The sequence below is a fragment of the Lycium barbarum genome, chromosome 6 (genome assembly GCF_019175385.1).
Source record: "Lycium barbarum isolate Lr01 chromosome 6, ASM1917538v2, whole genome shotgun sequence".
Lineage (NCBI taxonomy): Eukaryota > Viridiplantae > Streptophyta > Magnoliopsida > Solanales > Solanaceae > Lycium > Lycium barbarum.
The window spans coordinates 8,293,028-8,313,114 of record NC_083342.1 but is presented as its reverse complement, the minus strand read 5'-3'; the positions used below and the strand labels follow the sequence as shown (position 1 = coordinate 8,313,114).

Here is a 20,087-nt window from a genome sequence, read left to right as displayed (position 1 = left end):
TGTTTGTTTGTTCTTCTAGAAAAAATTTTGTCCTCATAAGCGAACGAACGTAATTTCTTCTTTTAGATATCTTTTTTTCACAGGGCCAAAGACTTTAAGAAAATTTGCAAGGAAATAGCTAGCTCTATGATAATATTTATATATTCTCAATTTAAATCACGAGAAGAGGCGGGCTCACCACCTGTATGAGCTTCAACTCTCACCTACAGAGAGTTAATGAGACCATCTTATATTTAAGCAAAACGGTTTATTTGATTATTGTACTAGTGCAAGGGAATACGAATTCTTTTCTGATCTGCTCTCAGTAGTGTAATCTGAGGGCCTTCCTTGGATTTTTCAATACTAAATCTGATTCCCACAACTGCAGGCAATTACTGCATTATACATGTTATTTGGCAACTCTATTATTTGCTCACTCTTACATATTTGAATTATCATTTTGAAACTATTTAACACTCCCTTGCCTTAAGATTTGTTGCTTAAAAAGCCTCGACCACTAGACTAAATGCCTAAAATTACGAATATTCACCAAATCCAGCTTTCACCCCACCCACTCCACCCCCCAAATCCCCACCCCCTTTTCTTTCGATAGAGAATCTAAGACTTCTCTCATTGGAGCTATAGTGTAAATAGTTGAGAAATTACAGTAATCAAAGTTGAGGAGCTGTCATAAGTGGAAACAGAAAAGTTCAGAATAGATTAAAGTTAATGGCAACTCGATCATTTTTATAGGAAAGGTAAAATGGAAACTCTATCATGATCCATCTATTTCTATGGGAATGACCAGTTGTAGTCTATCGATTTCTTATCTGTTTATATATATCTTGCGATTCGTTTAGATTAGAGAGCAAATCAAACTCAATTGGTTAGCAGCACCAGATTCAACCTGATTCAAACAGGAATCTTTCAGAACCAGATTCTATGGGTAGAGAAGGGCCATGTTTCCATTGTGGCATCAATCGTAAGTTCTATTGACCACCTACATACCACCTTTTATGTTTATCAATAATCTCATGTTTTACAGGATACTTGATTCAGTGATGATTAAAATTTATGTGCCTGATGTTCAGCAAATAAACTTTGAAGACTCACATGATGAACTACTAAATACCCAAATTTCCCGAAACTTCCTATATGTTAAACATAAAACTTGGAGTACTTCAATTGACTCACCTCTCAAGCCAAATGTTCATTGATTTTCAACACTGCATCCATTAGTCTAACAAGAACTGAGGTCATCTAGGATAAATTGCAGATTCGCTCCCCAATCCCTAGCATCCATGCAAATTTAATCCCCATTTATTTGATCTTATGACAAAAGTGGTCCTTAAGTTCTAGACGGTGTATATTTCGAACTTTTTTTTCAGCAAAAGTTGTTGATAGACAGCTGGATTCAGAATGGCAAGTAACATGGAGAGTGTAAAGAAATGGATCTTTTGGGACTAACTCAACCCCAAAAACTAGCTCATGGGGGGAGAATTGCCCAAGTTAAGGAGTCCAAACGCCCATCCCACAATTGTTGTGGGATGGGTGTTTGGACTCCTTTACTTGGGCAATTCTCCCTCCATAAGCTAGCTTTTGAGGTTGAGTTAGGCTCAAGATCAATTTCTTTATAGAGGGGAAAAGGTCCTGAATGCACGCATATTCTCAACTTTAAGTCGAGATAAAACTTCCTTCACACAGTTGTCCCGAGAGTCCCCACTTTCTAGAAACTTAAAGACCATAAACATAGAAGTTAATATTTGCTCACCGAGTGTTCAAGAAACTCCTTAAAATTATCACGCCATTAAATGTGGTTTGCCAAAAGGTTAACTATTTTGCATGGTTCCTTAACATATCAAGCAAATCCTTTTCAATCTTTCCACTATCAAGCTAAATTTTAACTATTGTGTATGGTTCTTTAACATGGTGATGAAAATGTGAGTATAAAAACAGTTGACACATCCTAAAAGTCGAAGCATGTTTCACAGAAAGATATTTCCCCTTGTTTTTCCAAAAACTTTCCCCACTATACATACTCTAGTTTCGTTATCGTGCAATACATTCTATACCTTTGTACATAAAATCTTAAGAGTCAATGATCATTGTGCTGTAGTTTCTGAGATTAGTTTCAAGGAACGTATTCATATTTTGTCCAAGTTTAAACACTAATTAATTGTGAACTCAAACAGGAACCCCCCTTTGGAGACCTGGGCCACCTACAAAACCAGTGCTCTGCAATGCATGTGGATCAAGATGGCGGACTAGTGGGAAACTAGATGACTATATTCCCAAACATGGAAAGAGAGAAATACAGAGCTATCAGTTACCTTCAGTGAAGAAGCCACGTCTCTTAGCTCGTGACGACCAAAAGTTAGAAGTTGGAGTAGAGGTTTCTGGACAGGAAGGCTCTTCAGCTTGTCTTGAAGAGGAAATGAATAACATATCAAGCTTAGGCTCAGCAGGATCATCCTCATACAACTGCATTCAGATGGAAGAAACAAATGGTAAAATAATTTCACTTATATATAGAGCACTTAACCTGTCTTGGCAAATATGATGTACATTCTGAATCCAATCCTTTCTTTTTGTGATAAGTAATTCTATTAACAAATGGGAAAAAACCCCATATACCAAAAGAAGGAACGTACATCAAAGTGTTGTTCTCAACCAAAGAGATCCAATCCTCTACACAAATAGGAATCTCGTAAGTACACCAAAAAGAAACTATAGACAAAACACTACTCTGCAATTTTGTAAAATCTTACTCTACCCCTTCAAACGCCCTCTTATTTCTCTCTTTCTGTATGACCCACATGATTGCTAAAGGGGCTACACTCCATGCTCTTGGGCTTTTCTTCCCCCTCCTGTGAGTCCAACTTTGTAAAGCCTCCTTCACTATGTCCGGCATCACCCATTGCATCCTAAACAAGTTGAGGGCCACCCTCCATAACCAATTAGCCACCTTGCAATGCAATAGAAGATGACATGATCGCTTGCACTCTCACACATAAAGCACCAACTAAAACTAACATAGGTGATCCTCCTCTTCCTCAGATTTTCTGCTGTTAAGATTGCATCCCTTGCTGCCAACCAAAAAAAAAAAAAAAAAGAAACACACCTTCCTCAGAGCTCAAGGGATGCATATAGAGTCATGGGATAAAGTACCTTCCTCTCTCACTAGTAACCTCTTATAATGAGAGATAATAGTGAATAATCCATCTCTACTTTCTCGTCAACACCATACATCCCATAAATTGTTATGATTGGCTAGTCCAAACAAAAACTCAATTAGATTGTGCAATTATTCCATCTCCCAATCCTTCCTTCTGAATCTTAGGTCCCAGTGAATAACCCCCTAGTGAGACCCCCGAATTTGGACTATCTACCCTTTTTGGCTGGAAACACAATATATATTAAGGAAGATTGCCCTCAACTCGTTCTCCCCGCACCAATTATGTTCGAAGAAACTAATCCTGCTTCCGTCACCAACCTTAAAGGAAATAGTCTGCGAAAATTTTCCCACCCCTTAAGCAAGGCGCAAAACATGTTGAGCGCTTCGCCTCGCTTTATGTCTGCTTCAGTGATGTCATCAAGTCTCTAAGACATGCTTTCCCTTTGCCAATAAGCGTCTCCTAAAGATGCGAGACTAAACAATTGATATTTCACTTTATCGTAAACTGTTATTCAACTTGTTTGTCCATATATTTTTTATTCATGCTCATTAATATTGGTCTTGGACTAAACATATGTATTTGTATTTTTTTCTACAATTGCGCATTTTTCATTAAAGCCCACACTTTATTTGCGCTTTGCGCTTTGCGCTTAAAGCCACAAAAGACCTTAGAGCTTTTTTGCGCTTTTCGCTTTTCATAACACTGCTTCAAGGTCTTTGCTAGAAGCACTCAAAGGTAGTCCCATAAGTAATAGGTAGAGTACCCACCTTGCAATTTAGCACCTTCGCCATCTCCTCAATATTATTCACTACTCAACCAGAGTGATCTTACATTTTATGAGGTTGATCTTAAGGGCTGACACAATCAAATCCTTTCTTAAGCATAAGGGTTAAAAAAAACAAAAGTAGAAAATTAATAGCTTCCTATTCAATTCTGGCCAATGTGTTTCTTCTGGTTTGCGTGATAGTAATCCCAAGACTCGTAGTCTCAACGAAATTTATGAGATAGATTAAATCAGCCAGCCAAATCTTTGGATGATGCGCCTCCCCAAAAAAGCAATCCCGCAGCGCATAGTCTTCTGATTCAAAAGGAAAGGAAGAAAACATTTCACCCAATATTATTAGTGATTCCAAATAAGAACTTCTCTTATTCTTCCGATTAAAAATGGATGAATTTGACCCCACCCTCCCACCCCAAAGAAAAAAAGAGAGAGAGAGAAAATAGGGGAAGAATCTACAGGCCCTACAAAACAAATTTAACTGTGAAACAGAAATTTTTCATCAGCATTCTCCCCCTGTCCAAGTGGTTGTTTTATGTTAGGATTTCACTAGTATCTACTACTCAAAAGAATCACTTACACCATGATCTCTAATCAACTTGATAAGCAGGTATCAAATTCTATTTTTTCGCAGGAAACACCTATTGTTTCCTGATTAGTGTGATGTGCTTGTCAAATTATGCAATGTCTAATCACATTCATGGTATTGCCAAATAAGCAGTAGGGGAGCAATCACTATATCATACTCTATAAAAAAAAATATTGAGTTTCCTTTCTTGGTCACAGGCCATCAATTATAGTGTCTTCCCTAAGCTTCAATGATTTACTTTCTTTTACGCAATGAACCGATTGACAAATTTCAGATAATTTGAATTTTCAATAAAGATATGAACTGACCGGTCCAACTATACCTTAACCATACAAATATAAAAGCTTAACCCAAAGAAAAAGATATATTGTATTGATACCTTATTGTTTTGTATGCATTAACGTTCACCTTTTCTTAGGAGAAGCAGACAAAGATCCTCTCTGGAATCTTGACAGCGCCCCAAGAAGAAAGAGATCAAAGCTTAGACAGTACATCTTGTCACCAGTTGAAAGACTCCAGAGGCAACTTTTTAACATTCTACAGGAACAAGGCTTTGAAGAAGAAGATCCTCTAATTTATGAAAAGAACAGAAACATTCCTCCTAATGAGATTGGTCCTGGAACTATGCTGCTCGTATCACCAACTACTATTATAGAACGCTCGACGTCTCACTCTCCAATGGAAGAAGATAATGCCTCTTGCTCAATGAATGTTCCTGTAGAAAATTCAGATCTGTAAGTGAATTTTGAGATGCATGCATAAGGTTCAAGCTGGTATTTGAAGCCAACTCTTATTGTCTAGCTAATGCAATGTTGGTTAAAAAACAATTTTGGCTGATCCAACTTTACTGGATGTCCCCAAAGGCAACACACAACAACTTGGGTTTTTTGTTTTGAACGGAAACAACACCTTGGGTGTTTTGAGACAATCTAGTTTGCCATTTGTGCATACATTTTTCAATATGTCAATTCTGTTTTTTGGTGCATTTAATATGTCAATTCTGATGTCTGTCACGACGTACTCACCTACAAGTTTGTTAGTTTGTGTGGATTCCACAGGGCATTGTAACATCTCAAAGGGCATTTGACTTACACATGCTTGTCATTACAACTGTAATGGCTTGCATTATACTTTTTTTCAGGATAAACAATAATGTACTAGATCATGTGGCTATGCAAAATGAAACTACTGGAAATGAGGGTGGAAAAGCAAAGGCACGTGAAAATAGACTCGCTCCACATATGGATACTACATCAAGGGTATGTCAAAAAGATTGTTCTCTAAGATGCTGCTGCTATTGAATCTTCTTCTGTATATGGAGATGAAAGTCTGATTATTGAAGAATAGGTAAATCATCTTTAGGATATTGTATGCTCAACCACAAAAAGTTTGAAAACTAAGTGGACTAAAAAGTCTCTTCGATCTCCTTTTAAGTTATAACGAAAAGTCGATAAGCCACTAAACCTTCCAATAATAATTGCACTAAAGAGAAGCTAGAGAGCGATCAATACATAATCCAGGAGCAATTAAGAGTTTAAGACTGAGAATAATATAGTGCCGAGTTTCATAAATGTCCCCAAGTAGCAATATAGCACTCTTCAAAATAGATCTATACTCTTATATTACTAGGTAGACTTTGAAGTAATTATGAAGTAGACATAGTAAAAGCAAAAAGACAACACTCTTTGGCGACATTCAACTACCTATACTACTACTCTAGTAACAAGCGTTGTAGAAACCGAAAAAATGGATCGACTATTCACAACCATAAAACTTCTTAGAAGGCCAGAAAGTACTAAAACAAAAGAAAGGTTGCAAAGAGAGTAAAATCTAGTACTGCTTAGAACAGGAAAATGGGACGTTAGAAGAACTGAGAACGTAAAATCTCTGTCATTCTTTTGAACAGTGGCAGAGCAATGTAAATCATGATAGCTGAAAAGATAAAGAAACAATGAGAATCGATTCATCGGAAGCATATCTTAGGCTCCAAGCATCATACAAAAAAAAAGAGAAATGGTGGAGCGAAAATTTTCTACTATATACTCAAATACAAGAATGAATCTCAATGGAAGGAACATAACATGATAGCTTAATACAAAACTTGCAACATGTAGTTTCACTAATATTGTTGTTCCACACACCATATAAAGTTCCTTAATCCTGAAAGGAGTCCCCTCCTTCATTTAAGAATCTGTTTACAATATTAGTCTAGTACAAAAAAAATTAATCAATATCAGAAGTCCCTCTTAGCCGAAAAAGATCAGGGACACTAGATATTATATACTGCTGCCTTAAATCCTATTTAAATGTCATTTAAGCTTTTGGCACAAACATTAAGAAACCCATTTAATAACATTTATTATATGGGTTATTTGACTAATTTACCCTTTATATCTCTTCAAATTACTCATTATCTCTCCATAGACTTTTTAGATCATTTCTAACAATAAAGCCTTCTTGGTTTCCAAAAGTGACACTTACTTCGTACCAAATTTGAAAGACTAAAACGACATTTATAATGGACCGGAGGTAGTACTATTTTTTTTTTTCATAGTATTATTTCTTTAATTTGGTAAAGTTACCACCACCCCAATTAAATCCCATATCCAAGAGCCCAATAGGGGCTCTTTTTCTCACATTGCTCCATCGGTGACTCAAACCTCATGTTATCTTTGAAGGTGGAGGGTCCTTACGACTAGACCATCCCTCCGCTGTCACATTTATAGGAAGAGATTTTGGGAGTTATATGTTACGTGTAGCAGTCAGGTTCTATGCTCAATGTTGCTCTCTTCCAATCACACCTCATTTCTAACATGGAAGTCCTTCTATGCCATTGCATTAAATGCTTTCCGAATGTATGGGCACACATGCAAGCCTCACTTCTATCATGAAAATTGTAAACAAAATTGACATAAGGAAAGATAAATCTACTAAGTTGTAGAAGTGTATGACCATCTCAGTTAAAAGCTTAAGATGTTAGAGATATCACAATTTTATTTACTTAAATAATATCTTCGACACACCCCCTCATATGTGGGTCCTAGCAAATGACTTATTTTTATTATGGGTGACAATAAGGCTCATAGCCCAGACTTCTGTCCGCTCTAATACCATATTGAAGTGTGACCAACAACAACAACAAATCAAGTGTAATCCTACAAGTTAGGTCTGGGTGTGTAACCACCTCATCTAAAAGCTTAAACAGTTAGAGAAAGTACACCTTTATTTAGTTAAATTGTGTCTTCATCAATTGTGATTTTTGTTAAATCAAGCATAATATCCTTAAATTTTCTGAAAACCTCACCCTACAAAATATTAGGAGCACAAGAATAAAAGATTGCACATCATTTTTAAAATTTATGTTCTCCCATTTTATTACATTCAGTCATCATATATGTGACTGGGTATGTTGTTGTTGTTGTTGTTGAGTCATCATGTATGTGCTACAACTCAATGCTATAAAGTCTAGCTAAAACCAACTTATCATCAAAAAATACATGTTACGGTTAAAATCGTATCATATATAAATTACTCCCTCCGGTTCAAAAAGAGTGTCAACTTAGCCTTTATTTTTTTGTTCAAAAAGAGTGTCCACTTATCAAATCAAGAAATAATTAACCTTAGTTTCCAGATTTGCCCTTATTAAGTGTTAAGTGACTAAGTCTCAATATCTATTTAATTAGGGGTAGTTTAGTCAAATTACCTATTTTTGCTTAGCAGTTAGTATTCTCTTAAGGAGTGTGCAAATGGCTAAGTGGACACTCTTTTTAAACCAGAGGGAGTACTTATCAAAAGAGAATTACCATTGCCTTGTTCATCACTACCCATGTCTACAAGTTGATTACTTCTTGAAGTGACAGAAGATGTTCTCTTTAGGTTATAATATTCTCTATCCTTTTGATTCCAGTCTTTTAGTTATATTATTGTGACATGTTCATTCATAATGCAATATTGACCAAAGTAAGTACAGCTTGACATTACAAGTTTTTGTATGATTGCAAGTATCTTGATGAGTCATGGTAACCATGCTTGTTCAACCTGATAAAAGACAGTAGTAATCAGATAATCCCCACAGTCAAAAATAGTGCTAACAAAGAGACTTGAAATTAGTGCTAAAAAGGAATCCTAAAAGTATTTCAAAGTTCAGAGTGAATGAGGACAGATCAAAGCACCTGCACCTGCACCTGCACCTGCACCTGCACCTGCACCTGCACCTGCACCTGCACCTGCACCTGCTAATCTAATTTTGGTAACCTAACCAATATGTCAACATGGTCTACAATCACAAGGAAAAATCCAACTATTTATCCATAACTCCTGCGTGTTTATGTTGGTTCCACTTCATTTCCTTTTTCTTTGTTCTTCAAGTAAATGAACTTATGTTTCCTTCCATGGCATCTGCCAAAAAAATAACACATCTTCTTTTGTCCCTTTTTCCTCTTAATCTCGTGGGGTGAATTATCCATCCACTAATAAAGATGTAATTAAGAGGTTATATTTATAAGTCTTCAAGAATAGACACATTGACACTTGAAACTGCACAACTGAGAATCTCCATCTGGAAGATCAGCACCCAAAAATCCTAACAACAACATACCCAGTGTAATCCCACAAGTGAAGTCTGGGAGGGTAGTACGTACGCAGCCTTACCCCTACCTTGTGAAGGTAGAGAGGTTGCTTCCAATAGACCCTTGACTAAAGTAAAGCATATCAAAATCAAGTATGGAATGAAAATACAGTAGTGAAGAAGCCATGCTGAAAATAATGAAGAACAGAGCAGTAGCAACAACAAATAATACAATAATCGAAGCAAAGGAAATAACAGATAATAATAACTGCTAGGAAACTAAAATTAGAAATCTTCTAGTTAAGATAACAACTGTATAATTAATCTTCCTGTTCATGAGGCGTTTCCATCCATTCCATTAAACTAAATTAGAAAATGTGGAAAACACCAAAAGTACTAATAGTCGCATCAAGGAGGTAGAGACACAATTTGATTTGTTGAGAACTGTAGCGAATAGAGATATAGGCTAAGTTTTATTATTTCTAGTTTGACCCTTCTTAGTTTTTACTGCTACAGTTTAGCCTCACTTTATAATCTATTTTCATGTGTACCCCTGTTAGGTTTGCTTTATATACTTTGTAAACAGAACATTGTAGGGCTATCTTGAATGAAAATATGAATTTAATCTTTTATTTATTTTTCTCTCTTTCTCTGTTTTATTACTTTATGCTTTCATGACGATTCCGACGTGGGAATCGTTACTATTGGTATCAGAGCCGACGATTCTCAGCTATTCATCGGTGTTAATGGCGGAAAGACAGAAAAATAGGGATTCCAGGGGAGGTCCGTATCAGTTGGAGCAACAGATCCAAGCTTTTATTGACACATTGAATAGAAGAATGCAGCATATGGAAGAATGGAAACAACATCTTTCCTGGACTTCCCATAGTTCACCATGTCAGTACGAAGTTCAAAGATGGTACAAATCTTATTCCAGCGCTTTATGGGGTTGAGTATTACGATGCAGATTTCAGTACTCATCCAAATACTTACGGATTTGAGTGTATCTCAGCAACCATGGGTATTTCAAGAGACTCTAAGCACCAAAAATGTGCCACCAGTGGCAAGAGGAATGCTTGGAGGAAGAAGCACAAATATGAACTTGGTCGCCAACCAGCTAACACTAAGCTATCAAGTAACAAGATAGTTAGCCGAGTTCACGTTGGTGGTGGCAATGCCAAATGGAGTGCAATTGTTCAAATCGGTGCTACTGCTGAGGAGATACAAGGTGGAAATACATTTATGGGTGTCGAATATGAGCACGATGAGAGCTCAGAAATTAAGGAGGACCAAGTGTTTGACGATTGTTCCCATCCAGAGGCAATTGCTAATCAACTAGCTTCTAGTAGCCCTGAGAAAAAGTTAGAACCAGATGCGGATAAAGTGTTTGATATAAGTCCTCAACAGAACGAAATTGATGTAGATGAGCTTCAATCAGTAAAAAGAGATGAGGGAGAAGAAGAAACACTGCGGCGATTGGAATCTGGAAACCCCCAAGAGGAGAAGTTAGAAAATAATGAATATCAAGTTCTTGATCAAATTCTTCAGATGTATGGAATCAATATGACGGATATACATTGGGATGACAGTGTAGGAGATGAGCCTATCGAACTTGAATATAGCGAGCGTTAGTCAGAAATTAAGGAGTACCACGTCTGTGATATAAGTTCTCTTAAGGACGACGCCGAGGTTCTAGATGACGAGCAACTGCAAGCAGCTGGATGCTCACTCGTAAATCCTATCTCGCTCTCATTAAATATGGTTTCCAATGATATGGTATTAACTCATGAATAGGTTGGAAATCTGGACATTACTTTCAAATGTGAAATAAAAAATGCAAATGTGGAGCTGGTTTTGACTCTTGATTGCGATAACTTTTGTGGGACTGAGGAATTTGCCCAAACTGAGAATTTCACCACTGTTAAAAGAGTATATCTACATGGTGATTCTGTTGCAGCAGTTTCTAAACCAACAAATTGTACTGCTAGTGTAGAAGAGATCAAGAAATACCCTATCCTTACTCACTATCTAACTAGTGATGTCTTTGGATATGCAAGTTAAGCTGTTGAGGATTCTAGAAATCTCATTCTGACTGGGAATAATGTTCATGTCAACACTGGTGCACCTGACCTCGTCTTTACACTCGAGGTACAGTCTCCTAGACTTTTTCTTCCCAAGGTATTGTTAAATTGGTGTTACACCCCGCACTTTCAATGTTACACCCCGTACCTCGGAGAAGCACTGGTTAAATTTGAATGTAAGTATGTCGAGCTATGGCTAGGTAAAACAACTTTGAAGTGTGAGGAACGAAACATTATTAAGTATGTGGTTTAAGTAAAGAATGAATTATGATCTTGTAAGTCGTAACCGGGAAGGACAGCCTTGGAACCAAAGGACATGACCATTATCAAGTATGATTAGTGATAAATATCATGTACTCATAGTTTCGGAAGATTTTGGGACCAAGCAAATCAACGAAAATAAGTTTGTCGAAAATTTGGAACAAGTTGGCAGAATTAAGGATAGAATTTTGGGTCAACTTTGGAGGGGTATATCTCCAGGTATATGGGGAGTTTTAAGGTATTTCAAAAGCTTAAAATGAAGTTCGTCGAGTCTAGTTTCCAACGCAATAAACCGATCATCGATACGACATCGGAATAGAAACTTATGAATGTAACAAGTTAGGCGGGCAGAGCAGGGCGCGCTGCTACAGTGCTGCTACAGTACTGCTATAGTGCTACAGTGATGCCGACTTTGGCACCCTATAGAAGGGGCAAAACCCCATTTTTTTCTTCACAAAAATTTCCCAAATGCTCTAGAAAATTCAGCCACATATGAGAGCATATATATAACATAAAAGCGAGGATTTTGAGAGATTTCAAGTTACGGAGTATTAATCGAGGTCCGGACAACGTGTAGTCACGATTATAGTTTTGTCTTACATTGAAATTGGCTTGGATTCAAAGTAAATATTGAAGATATTGCTGCTCTAGAAGGAATAAGATATGAATCTCTCCTTATTAATATTAATTTCAGTTTATTTCCGGAGATAAAGTTATTACATAGTCGTATAATAAGTTGGATAGTTGAGAAACTTGGAAAACATCGTGTGAGATGTTTTATGGAGCTTATTGGTGTTGATAATGTTGTTTTGATGTTGGTATTGTTATTGTTGTTGTTGGTTATTAGATTGTGATTTCGGGCTAGGTATATAAACAGGAGAGATGCTGCCCGAATTTCGGCAGATTCTAAATGGATTTAAATTAAGGGTTTAAGACGAGCGTATGATGATGAGCCTAACAATAGTATGAATGGTCGTATATGTAGATTATGAGGCTACGAATGATCTTAAGTGAATTGCAAGACAGGAAGTAAGTTGGAAATCGAGAAATTATCTTCCAAGTATGTTAAGGCTAGTCCCTTTCTTCTAAAGGCATGATTCCTTTCTTATGAATCTAATAGGTGTTTTCCAAATGTCCCATGATCCCTTTATGTGAATCCATAAATGTTTTCCAAGAATATTCTGATTCTCAAAAGCTAGAGATTCATGATTCATACAGTTCTTATGATGCTAAAGATAAACATGTTTTATGATGACGATGATCCTATTTCTAGAAACTCCTATGTTATAATTCCCTACATATGTTTCATAACCTCCTTACTTCCAAAAGTTAGAGTTCATGATTCAAAGGCGTGACTTCTTTCTTGATAATCCATAAATGTTTTCCAAAATGTCCCTATTTTCCGAGTCAAAGATTTATGATTCTATAAGATTTTATGACAACAACAACGGACATGTTTTTACAATATGAATGACGATGCTAAAGATGAGAATGTTTCTATGAGGATTACGATGATGATGATTTCATATTTAAAAGTCCCAAGCTTGTGATTTCAATGTGAATATGAGAATGTTGAGTTATTCTCGTGATTTTCTCGATTTTATTCATTGTTGTTGACCTCACCTTATAATAATTGTTCCTTCAAGGTGAGATATAGCGATGATGATTGCTCCATAATATAAATCGGAGGTTACAGACCTTACGTCACTCCGATGGAGTCGTAGCTTTTATTTGGCTCTCATGCATGCTTTATATATATATATATATATATATGTGTGTGTGTGTGTGTGTGTGTGTGTGTGTGTGTGTGTGTGTGTGTATGTATGTACTTTCTCACACCGCGTCGCGCTATAGTCGGCCGGGCATGGCACGTAGATGTGCACACCACTACAGTGGGCATGTTATGATATCGCCCCGGACGCGGACTAATGATGATAGCACCGAGCCTTAATGGCCGGTCATGATACTATATATATGACACCGAGCCTTAATGGCCGGGCATGATACTGTATATATGACACCGAGCCTTAATGGCTGGGCATGGTACTATGTATATGTATAGAAATGTTTTTTTAAAGGCTAAGCATGCATGACATCCGCCTTATGAGGCATCCCGATTTACAGGTTATCTCTCTTATTCCATCTTACCTTCCATATCTATATTATGTTGTTATTCATGCCTTACATACTCAGTACATTATTCGTACTGACGTCCCTTCTTGTGGACGCTGCGCTCATGCCCGCAGGTAGGCAGGGAGATGGATCAGACCCGTAAGTGTTCTATCAGCGGATTCTCATGAGCACTCCACTTACTTCGGAGCTGCAGTCTATTTGGTATTGTCCTTATGATCATTGTATTCTATGTAGAGGCTCGTAGACGTGTGTGTACAGTTAGATGTTTTATAGCTCCACCGGTTCATATTGTTGTATAATATTTTGGTGGCCTTGTCGGCCTAATTTTGAGCTCTTGATACTTTACTGTTAGCCTTGCCGGCTTTATGATATACGTTATGTTGTGGCGACCTTGTCGGTCCGCATATGAATATATGTGCTGAATGATCGGATATTTCTATGTTGGGCCTTTTCTGCGTGCAGGTGTTCTTTGAGTTATGGTTTATAATGTTCAAAATAACGGATAAGTCAGGTGGTTCTGTGAGGACCCACAGGTGTTAACACATACATGCTGCGGCCCCCTGTGCCAGCCCCTTGCGACTGGACACACATGCATGCTTGACATGACATGACATACTTGGGTATTGTATGAGCAAGAGACACAGACAATTCGAGAATACACGCTGCAGCGCCTCGAACCCGTGACCTCTCCCCTTTTGTTCTCCCTAAGGAGACGTCTCTTACCAATTGAGATGTCAAGCATGCATGTGTGTCCAGTCGCAAGGGGCTGGCACAGGGGGCCGCAGCATGTATGTGTTAACACCTGTGGGTCCTCACAGGTTCTCGGCCTACGGGTCGGAGCCCGTCATACTCCTGATAGGGGTGTGACAATTGGGCAGCAACTCAAGCTGATGCTTCAAAGGTGGATCATCTTGCCTCACTAGAAAAATATTCTGAGATCATTATTGTACCATGTACACCTTTTTTGGCAACGGAAGTGGAAGGGTCGAAATCTATCAAGACAGATTTTGTGGTATCAGATGTTGTTTCAGTTGCTTGTCGAGTAGCAGCTGATGCTGGAAGTCCATCTCTTTGTGCGACCAACATCAAACGGGACTTCATCCATGTAGAATATGTAGTGGCAGCTACAAATCATCATAACTCAATAGTGTGGCAAATTTCAAGAGACAATTCTCATTGTAAATTTCTTATTCGGCTAACACATTATTGTCAATTACCTACTTTTCAAGATGTAATTGTCGTGCCACGGGTTGCAAGGAGATTATACAATTGTCACAAAGAGGTACGAAATGAATTTGGAAGTGGAAAGGATGTGCATGTGGTAATTCCGAACCTTGGCAGGCAGCTTGCAGTTTGGAAGTTGGAGGAAAACACTATTACTGTTAAAGAACTTGTTAGAATTCTCCTGACTAGTCACTCTACTGGAATAGTTGAAGCCATTGTTGTGCCTATTATTCTTTATTTTTCTGCCAATGTGTTTAGCTATTTGAAGTTGGAGTACTTGCATAGCGCACTATTTCTACTTAGTGTTCAACAAGGGGATCGATTTGGTAACTTTTTCTACCTTCCTTATATCTATATGAAGAGAGTTACTGGTGGCATTGGGTTCCCTATTTTTACAAATGAGCGCGCTCGGATGATCTATCATGTTGATTTTGTCTTCTGCATTGTCCTTGTGATTTGGTTACTCATGTTATTCCTTTTCCGACTGGATATGATTGGTTTGGAATCGCATATCAGTGCAGATGATGTATTAAATTTGTCGGAAGAAAGGGTGGAAACTGTGGTGAAGGTTAGTAAGATGTCATTTCTTGGTAGTATTATGACTTGTAGTCAGGATAGGAGGATTAGAACATGTACTGCTGGAATAGAGTGGAGTAATAGTGATATTGCGACTCAATTCCTTGAGCTTTTTCAAAAGGATTATTGGAGCAGATTCATGATCTTGGGCTATAAAAATCAGTTAGTTCCTTATGAGAATTCAAATTGTGACTTTCAAACTAATGTTAATGTATGGATAATAGCACACAGCTAATAGTATTTGTTAAACCTCTTTTGTGATTTGGTACATCCTTATATATTTCATAACTACTTGAGGTTCCTTAATTGATTACTGCTTGACTTGACATTCACTACTCAAGATCTCCAGCCAGAAACTATATCCTCAAAGTGCTCGCCATGAAGCAAAAGTAGGACACCCAGTTAAGAGGCCTAGAGGACGACCACGACTCTCCAACACTCCAGTTAGGACACCCAGTTAAGAGGCCTAGAGGACGACCAAGGCTCTCCACAACTCTATTAAGACACCCAGTAAAGAGGCCTAGAGGACGACCACGGCTCTCCACAACTCAAGGTACGTATCTTCATTAGTTTGATTTGGTATACGAAATTGAAATCAAATAAACATCACATATTTGAAAGACAAGTTCTGGTATATCTACCAGCATCAACAGACTCATGGAGAGATAGGCACATTCCAATAAAGTTTTTTTTTTTTTTTTTTTTTTTTTTTTTTTTTTTTTCTAACCGAGAAATCCCCTGAGGGCCAATGCGCACGGTTCCAAATTGTGTTAGCCAATTGGGAAATTTGAAATAATTTATGATGGTATCCTGACCATAATTTCTCCCCCTTACCCCTAAAATGGCTTTGAATCATACTCCCATTGTCCAAAATTCTACTGACTTAGTTCTCCTATGCATGGAGAAAAGTTGAAATCATATAGTGTTATAGAGAAACTGGACCCAAGTATATAGTTGAAGTTATTTTTCTCATAAGTTGAGATGGTAGAATAATAAACTGAGCTCCATATAACTTTGTTTTTAATCAAGGAGAGTTGCATTAACAAAGGCTCTACAGAGGTGCTAACCTTATATAAATACTAGTTTCTGGACACGTGCTTTGCACGTGTATATCTCGTGTAAGTTATAAAAAATTTAATACTAAAAATAAAAATAAAAATCTTTCTGAGAGTTCAGCACGAATACAATAAATATAAAGACATTAAAGTGTAAACAAGAAATTAACACTTCTTTTAACAGCAAAATTGTGGGACCAAATTGACAGCTAGTACGATAAGTCTGCATTCCAAATCACCATAACCTACAATCACAGAGTAATTACTTTATCTATGGAAGAAAATGAATATCTAATAGTCACCTTAACCTCAAACCAGATTCTTAATATTTTAGGAGGAAAGAATGATATCCTTTTCTTGTATGAATATGCTCATGTGACTCCTATAAATATCAGGTTTGGTGACTTCGTTGACGTTGCATATATGTCATATTTTTGAGATTGTAGGGAAGAAGTTGAGAGTGTGATGGGATGGAGCCTAATGCCCCTATTTATGCTCACTTTTCTAACTGAAAATTTATGTAAAATTTTATGGAATGATCCATCTTAAATGTAGACAACTAAGGTGGAGAAATGTAACTTAAACGTTATGAAAAAACGTTAATGAGAATTGAATGGGAGTTGCATTGTATCGGCATGTAGGAGATGTATTTGGTCTTATATCATTTATTACTCAAATGAATTTAGTGTATTTATTATTCAAAGAACTACTCAAATTCTGCAGATTTTTTATACCATCAAAAAAATGCTAGTTAATGTACAGATTTATGGAGGAGGTAATATATAGTTTTAAAGGTTGTTATGGTCACTCAACATTCTAGGGGTATTTAAGTATTTTAACTTTTAATATTGGAGCTTCCCACTTTTAGTATAATATGATTTTATAGTGTAATTTTAAAACGGTGATAAACAGGAAAAGAAGCAAGATTTTGATTTAAGGGAAAGCGGAAAGCATTTTACAAATAAAAAGAGCAATAAATCTTTTAATTTAAGGAATAATATTTTCTATTTAGGAAAGCGGAAAGCATTTTGCAGCGGACAAAAAAGGGAACAATACAATCTATAGGGAACAAGGGGTCAGTTACAAAAGTTAGTAGAGATGTTTCTCGGTGGGGGTGGGAGACCGTCACTCCTCCCAAAAAATGGGGAGACAGAATTATAGATTTGAAAGTCCTTAATAAAGCTTTATAGGGTAAATGGTTGTGGAGGTTCGGGCCGGAGGAACAAGCTTTGTGGAAGGGGGTGATAGTTGATAAATATGGGGTCTCGGAAGGGGGTCGGAAAACTAGAGATGTTGTCTCGCCTTTCAGTTGTGGCTTGTGGAGGAATATCATGAAGGGATGGGATTATTTTGTGGAAAATATCTCATTCAGGATTGGAGACGGGAGGAGAGTTTATTTTTGGGGACATAGCTAGTGCAGGAATATTTTATTGAAAGATGAATTTCAGAGTTTGTACAGAATATCTTGCTAAAGAGACTTGAAAATTCAACAAATTAGGAGGTCACAAAGAGGAGAAACGCTTTGGGACTTGAGATTTAGAAGGGATTTTCAAAATTGGGAAGTAGGTGAATTTCACAAATTGCTAGCTTTACTTCATACGCAAGTCAATCCGGTGGATAGCCTAGATGTTTGGTGGTGGATAGCCTAGATGTTTGGCGGTGGGGCTTGGGAAATAATGGAGTGTTCTCTGTGAAGTCCCTTTATGAGAAACTTTTGAGTAGAGAGGAGTTTGTGTTCCCATGTAAAGCAGCATGGGTTCCAAGTGTGCCGAGGAAGGTGTGTTTTTTCGCTTGGCTAGCTACTAGAGGGGTGATTTTGACAACGGAAACTCTTAGAAAGTGAAAGGTTACGCGTAAGTTAGTGCTACATGTGCAAGGAGACGGGTGAGGACGTGGATCATCTTCTTATAAATTGCGAGTTAACCATGAGATTATGGTAGTACATGTTTAGGTGGTTTGGCATACTTGGGCAATGCCAAAAACTGTGAAAGGGTTGATGTTCATTTGGAAGATGGGGAGAAGGAGGAGAAGACGAAGGGCTTGGAACGCGTCTCCACTTGCTTAATGTGGGTAGTTTGGAGAGAGAGAGAAATAGGAGAGCTTTTGAAGGAGTAAAGTTTCTCTCAGTTGAGGAGTAGTCTCCGATCCCTTATTTTCTTTTGGTGTAATCAGAAAGTTCCTAGTTATATATATGATTGGGTGGAGTTCGTAGAGAATCATATCTTGTAAATCCTTTACTTTGTGGTAAACCCCTGTATACGGCCAATTTGGCCATGTTTATTAATTGATTAGAATGTTCCTCATTGCTTGAGAGATGGGATGTCCCATGGGATTTTTTTTTTTTGATAAGGTAAAGTTATATTAACATTGGTACCAAGCTGGTACATGTCCAATGGACTGTTATCTCATGTCTTAGGCAATCCTCACTTCATTAGTTAGCCTTTGAGGCCGAGTTAGACCTAAGATCCTTTTTGTTAACAATACATTATGAAGTTTTGATTTGTTTTGGATGACAGCATCAGATCTGATTGTTCTTCACTCTTGATTTGAGATCATCAATTGCTGCTCTTGTGCTTAGCTAACTGCTTTAGCTTTACTGAGTTTTGCTTAGATTATTATACATAATGATCTTACTGCTCTTCTGGCTTTTCTTGTAGGATGAAGGGAACTAAGTATAGCACCATCGTCAGATCGTTTCTTCAGACATGGCTGGATACTGTTTCTTGATAATGTATCTTGGTGATGTCTGATATCAAAAGACAATCTGCAATAGGGAAATTAAATTTTTATATTTTCCTTTGGTGTTGCAAATTTGTAGGCTCGCATACTTTGTAATCCAGTTGTGATCAGAACATCGGCCAAAAGCATTGCTGACTGCTGAGTCTCCAAAGAGCACTGAAACTTCTACTTTTGCCAAAGTATGACGAGCATTACAACAACATACCCAGTGAAATCCCACAATGTGGGGTCTGGAGAGGGTAAAGTGTACGCAGACTTTACCCCTACCTGACAAGCATTAATAATCATTTTGTATTTCTTCCTACAGCCGGAAATCTAGTACTTCGGAAAAGACTTACTAGCTCTTAAGGTTTGATTACTAGAACAGGAATAACAATTTTTCATGTGAATAGCTTCTGAATTCACACGAGGATACATTAGATGTGATGAAAAAATGTGTTCCAATGGAGACATCACCCAAGTTGCTCCGACTCTTCACTTTCAGTGCCGCACCCATGTCGACACGATAGGGGTGTGGGTGTGGGATCCATACCAGATATGGTCAACAGATTTTGGGTACTTTGACCAAAATTGATAGTGAAATTTGGGGCAATACAATGATTTCTGTAATCTAAACAAAAACTAAGGTGAATTTGAAGAAAATGAAATACCGTGTATACAAAAATTTCTATTTCAATCCTTTTCCTTATATCACCTTCTTGGATTCTCCTCTTGATCAATATTTTCTTCTCAGAATAGCTTGTAGTCGAATCCCACACTCGTATCCATACCCCCAACAACAACAACATACCCAGTGTATTCCCACAAGTGGAGTCTGGGGAGGGTAGGTTGTACGCAGACCTTATGTCCTTACCCCAACCTTTTGGGGTAGGGAGGCTGTTTCCTTTAGACCCTCAGCTCGAGAGAACAAAGCAAGGTAAAAGGAAAAA

General features: G+C 37.5%; 2 protein-coding genes across 3 annotated transcripts; both read left to right on the top strand.

Annotated features, from left to right (window-relative positions):
• The first annotated feature begins 291 nt into the window (after positions 1 to 291).
• LOC132643755 (GATA transcription factor 26-like) lies at positions 292 to 8,780 on the top strand. The gene is made up of 5 exons (XM_060360289.1): positions 292 to 961; positions 2,172 to 2,486; positions 4,941 to 5,256; positions 5,664 to 5,781; positions 8,685 to 8,780. The coding sequence occupies exons 1-5, from the start codon at positions 922 to 924 to the stop codon at positions 8,778 to 8,780; spliced, it is 885 nt and encodes a 294-aa protein (XP_060216272.1). The 5' UTR covers positions 292 to 921.
• A 976-nt stretch (positions 8,781 to 9,756) lies between these two features.
• LOC132600685 (small ribosomal subunit protein eS8y-like) lies at positions 9,757 to 17,418 on the top strand. Of its 2 annotated transcripts, XM_060314011.1 has the most exons (3): positions 9,757 to 11,237; positions 13,678 to 13,765; positions 15,706 to 17,418. In XM_060314011.1, exon 1 carries the CDS (start codon positions 10,107 to 10,109, stop codon positions 10,719 to 10,721), a length of 615 nt encoding a protein of 204 aa, XP_060169994.1. In that variant the 5' UTR covers positions 9,757 to 10,106; the 3' UTR covers positions 10,722 to 11,237; positions 13,678 to 13,765; positions 15,706 to 17,418. The 2 variants fall into 2 exon arrangements, with proteins under 2 accessions (XP_060169994.1, XP_060169993.1); XM_060314010.1 differs by lacking the exon at positions 15,706 to 17,418 and having other exon boundaries at positions 13,678 to 14,070.
• The last annotated feature ends 2,669 nt before the right edge of the window (positions 17,419 to 20,087 follow it).

Excerpts from the sequence above, each read along its gene's own strand:
- LOC132643755 (XM_060360289.1), top strand. The coding sequence starts at position 922 with ATGGGTAGAGAAGGGCCATGTTTCCATTGTGGCATCAATC. Across the intron at positions 5,257-5,663 it reads CCTGTAGAAAATTCAGATCT|GATAAACAATAATGTACTAG; the intron begins GTAAGTGAATTT and ends ACTTTTTTTCAG. Across the intron at positions 5,782-8,684 it reads ATATGGATACTACATCAAGG|ATCAAAGCACCTGCACCTGC; the intron begins GTATGTCAAAAA and ends GAATGAGGACAG.
- LOC132600685 (XM_060314011.1), top strand. The coding sequence starts at position 10,107 with ATGGGTATTTCAAGAGACTCTAAGCACCAAAAATGTGCCACCAGTGGC.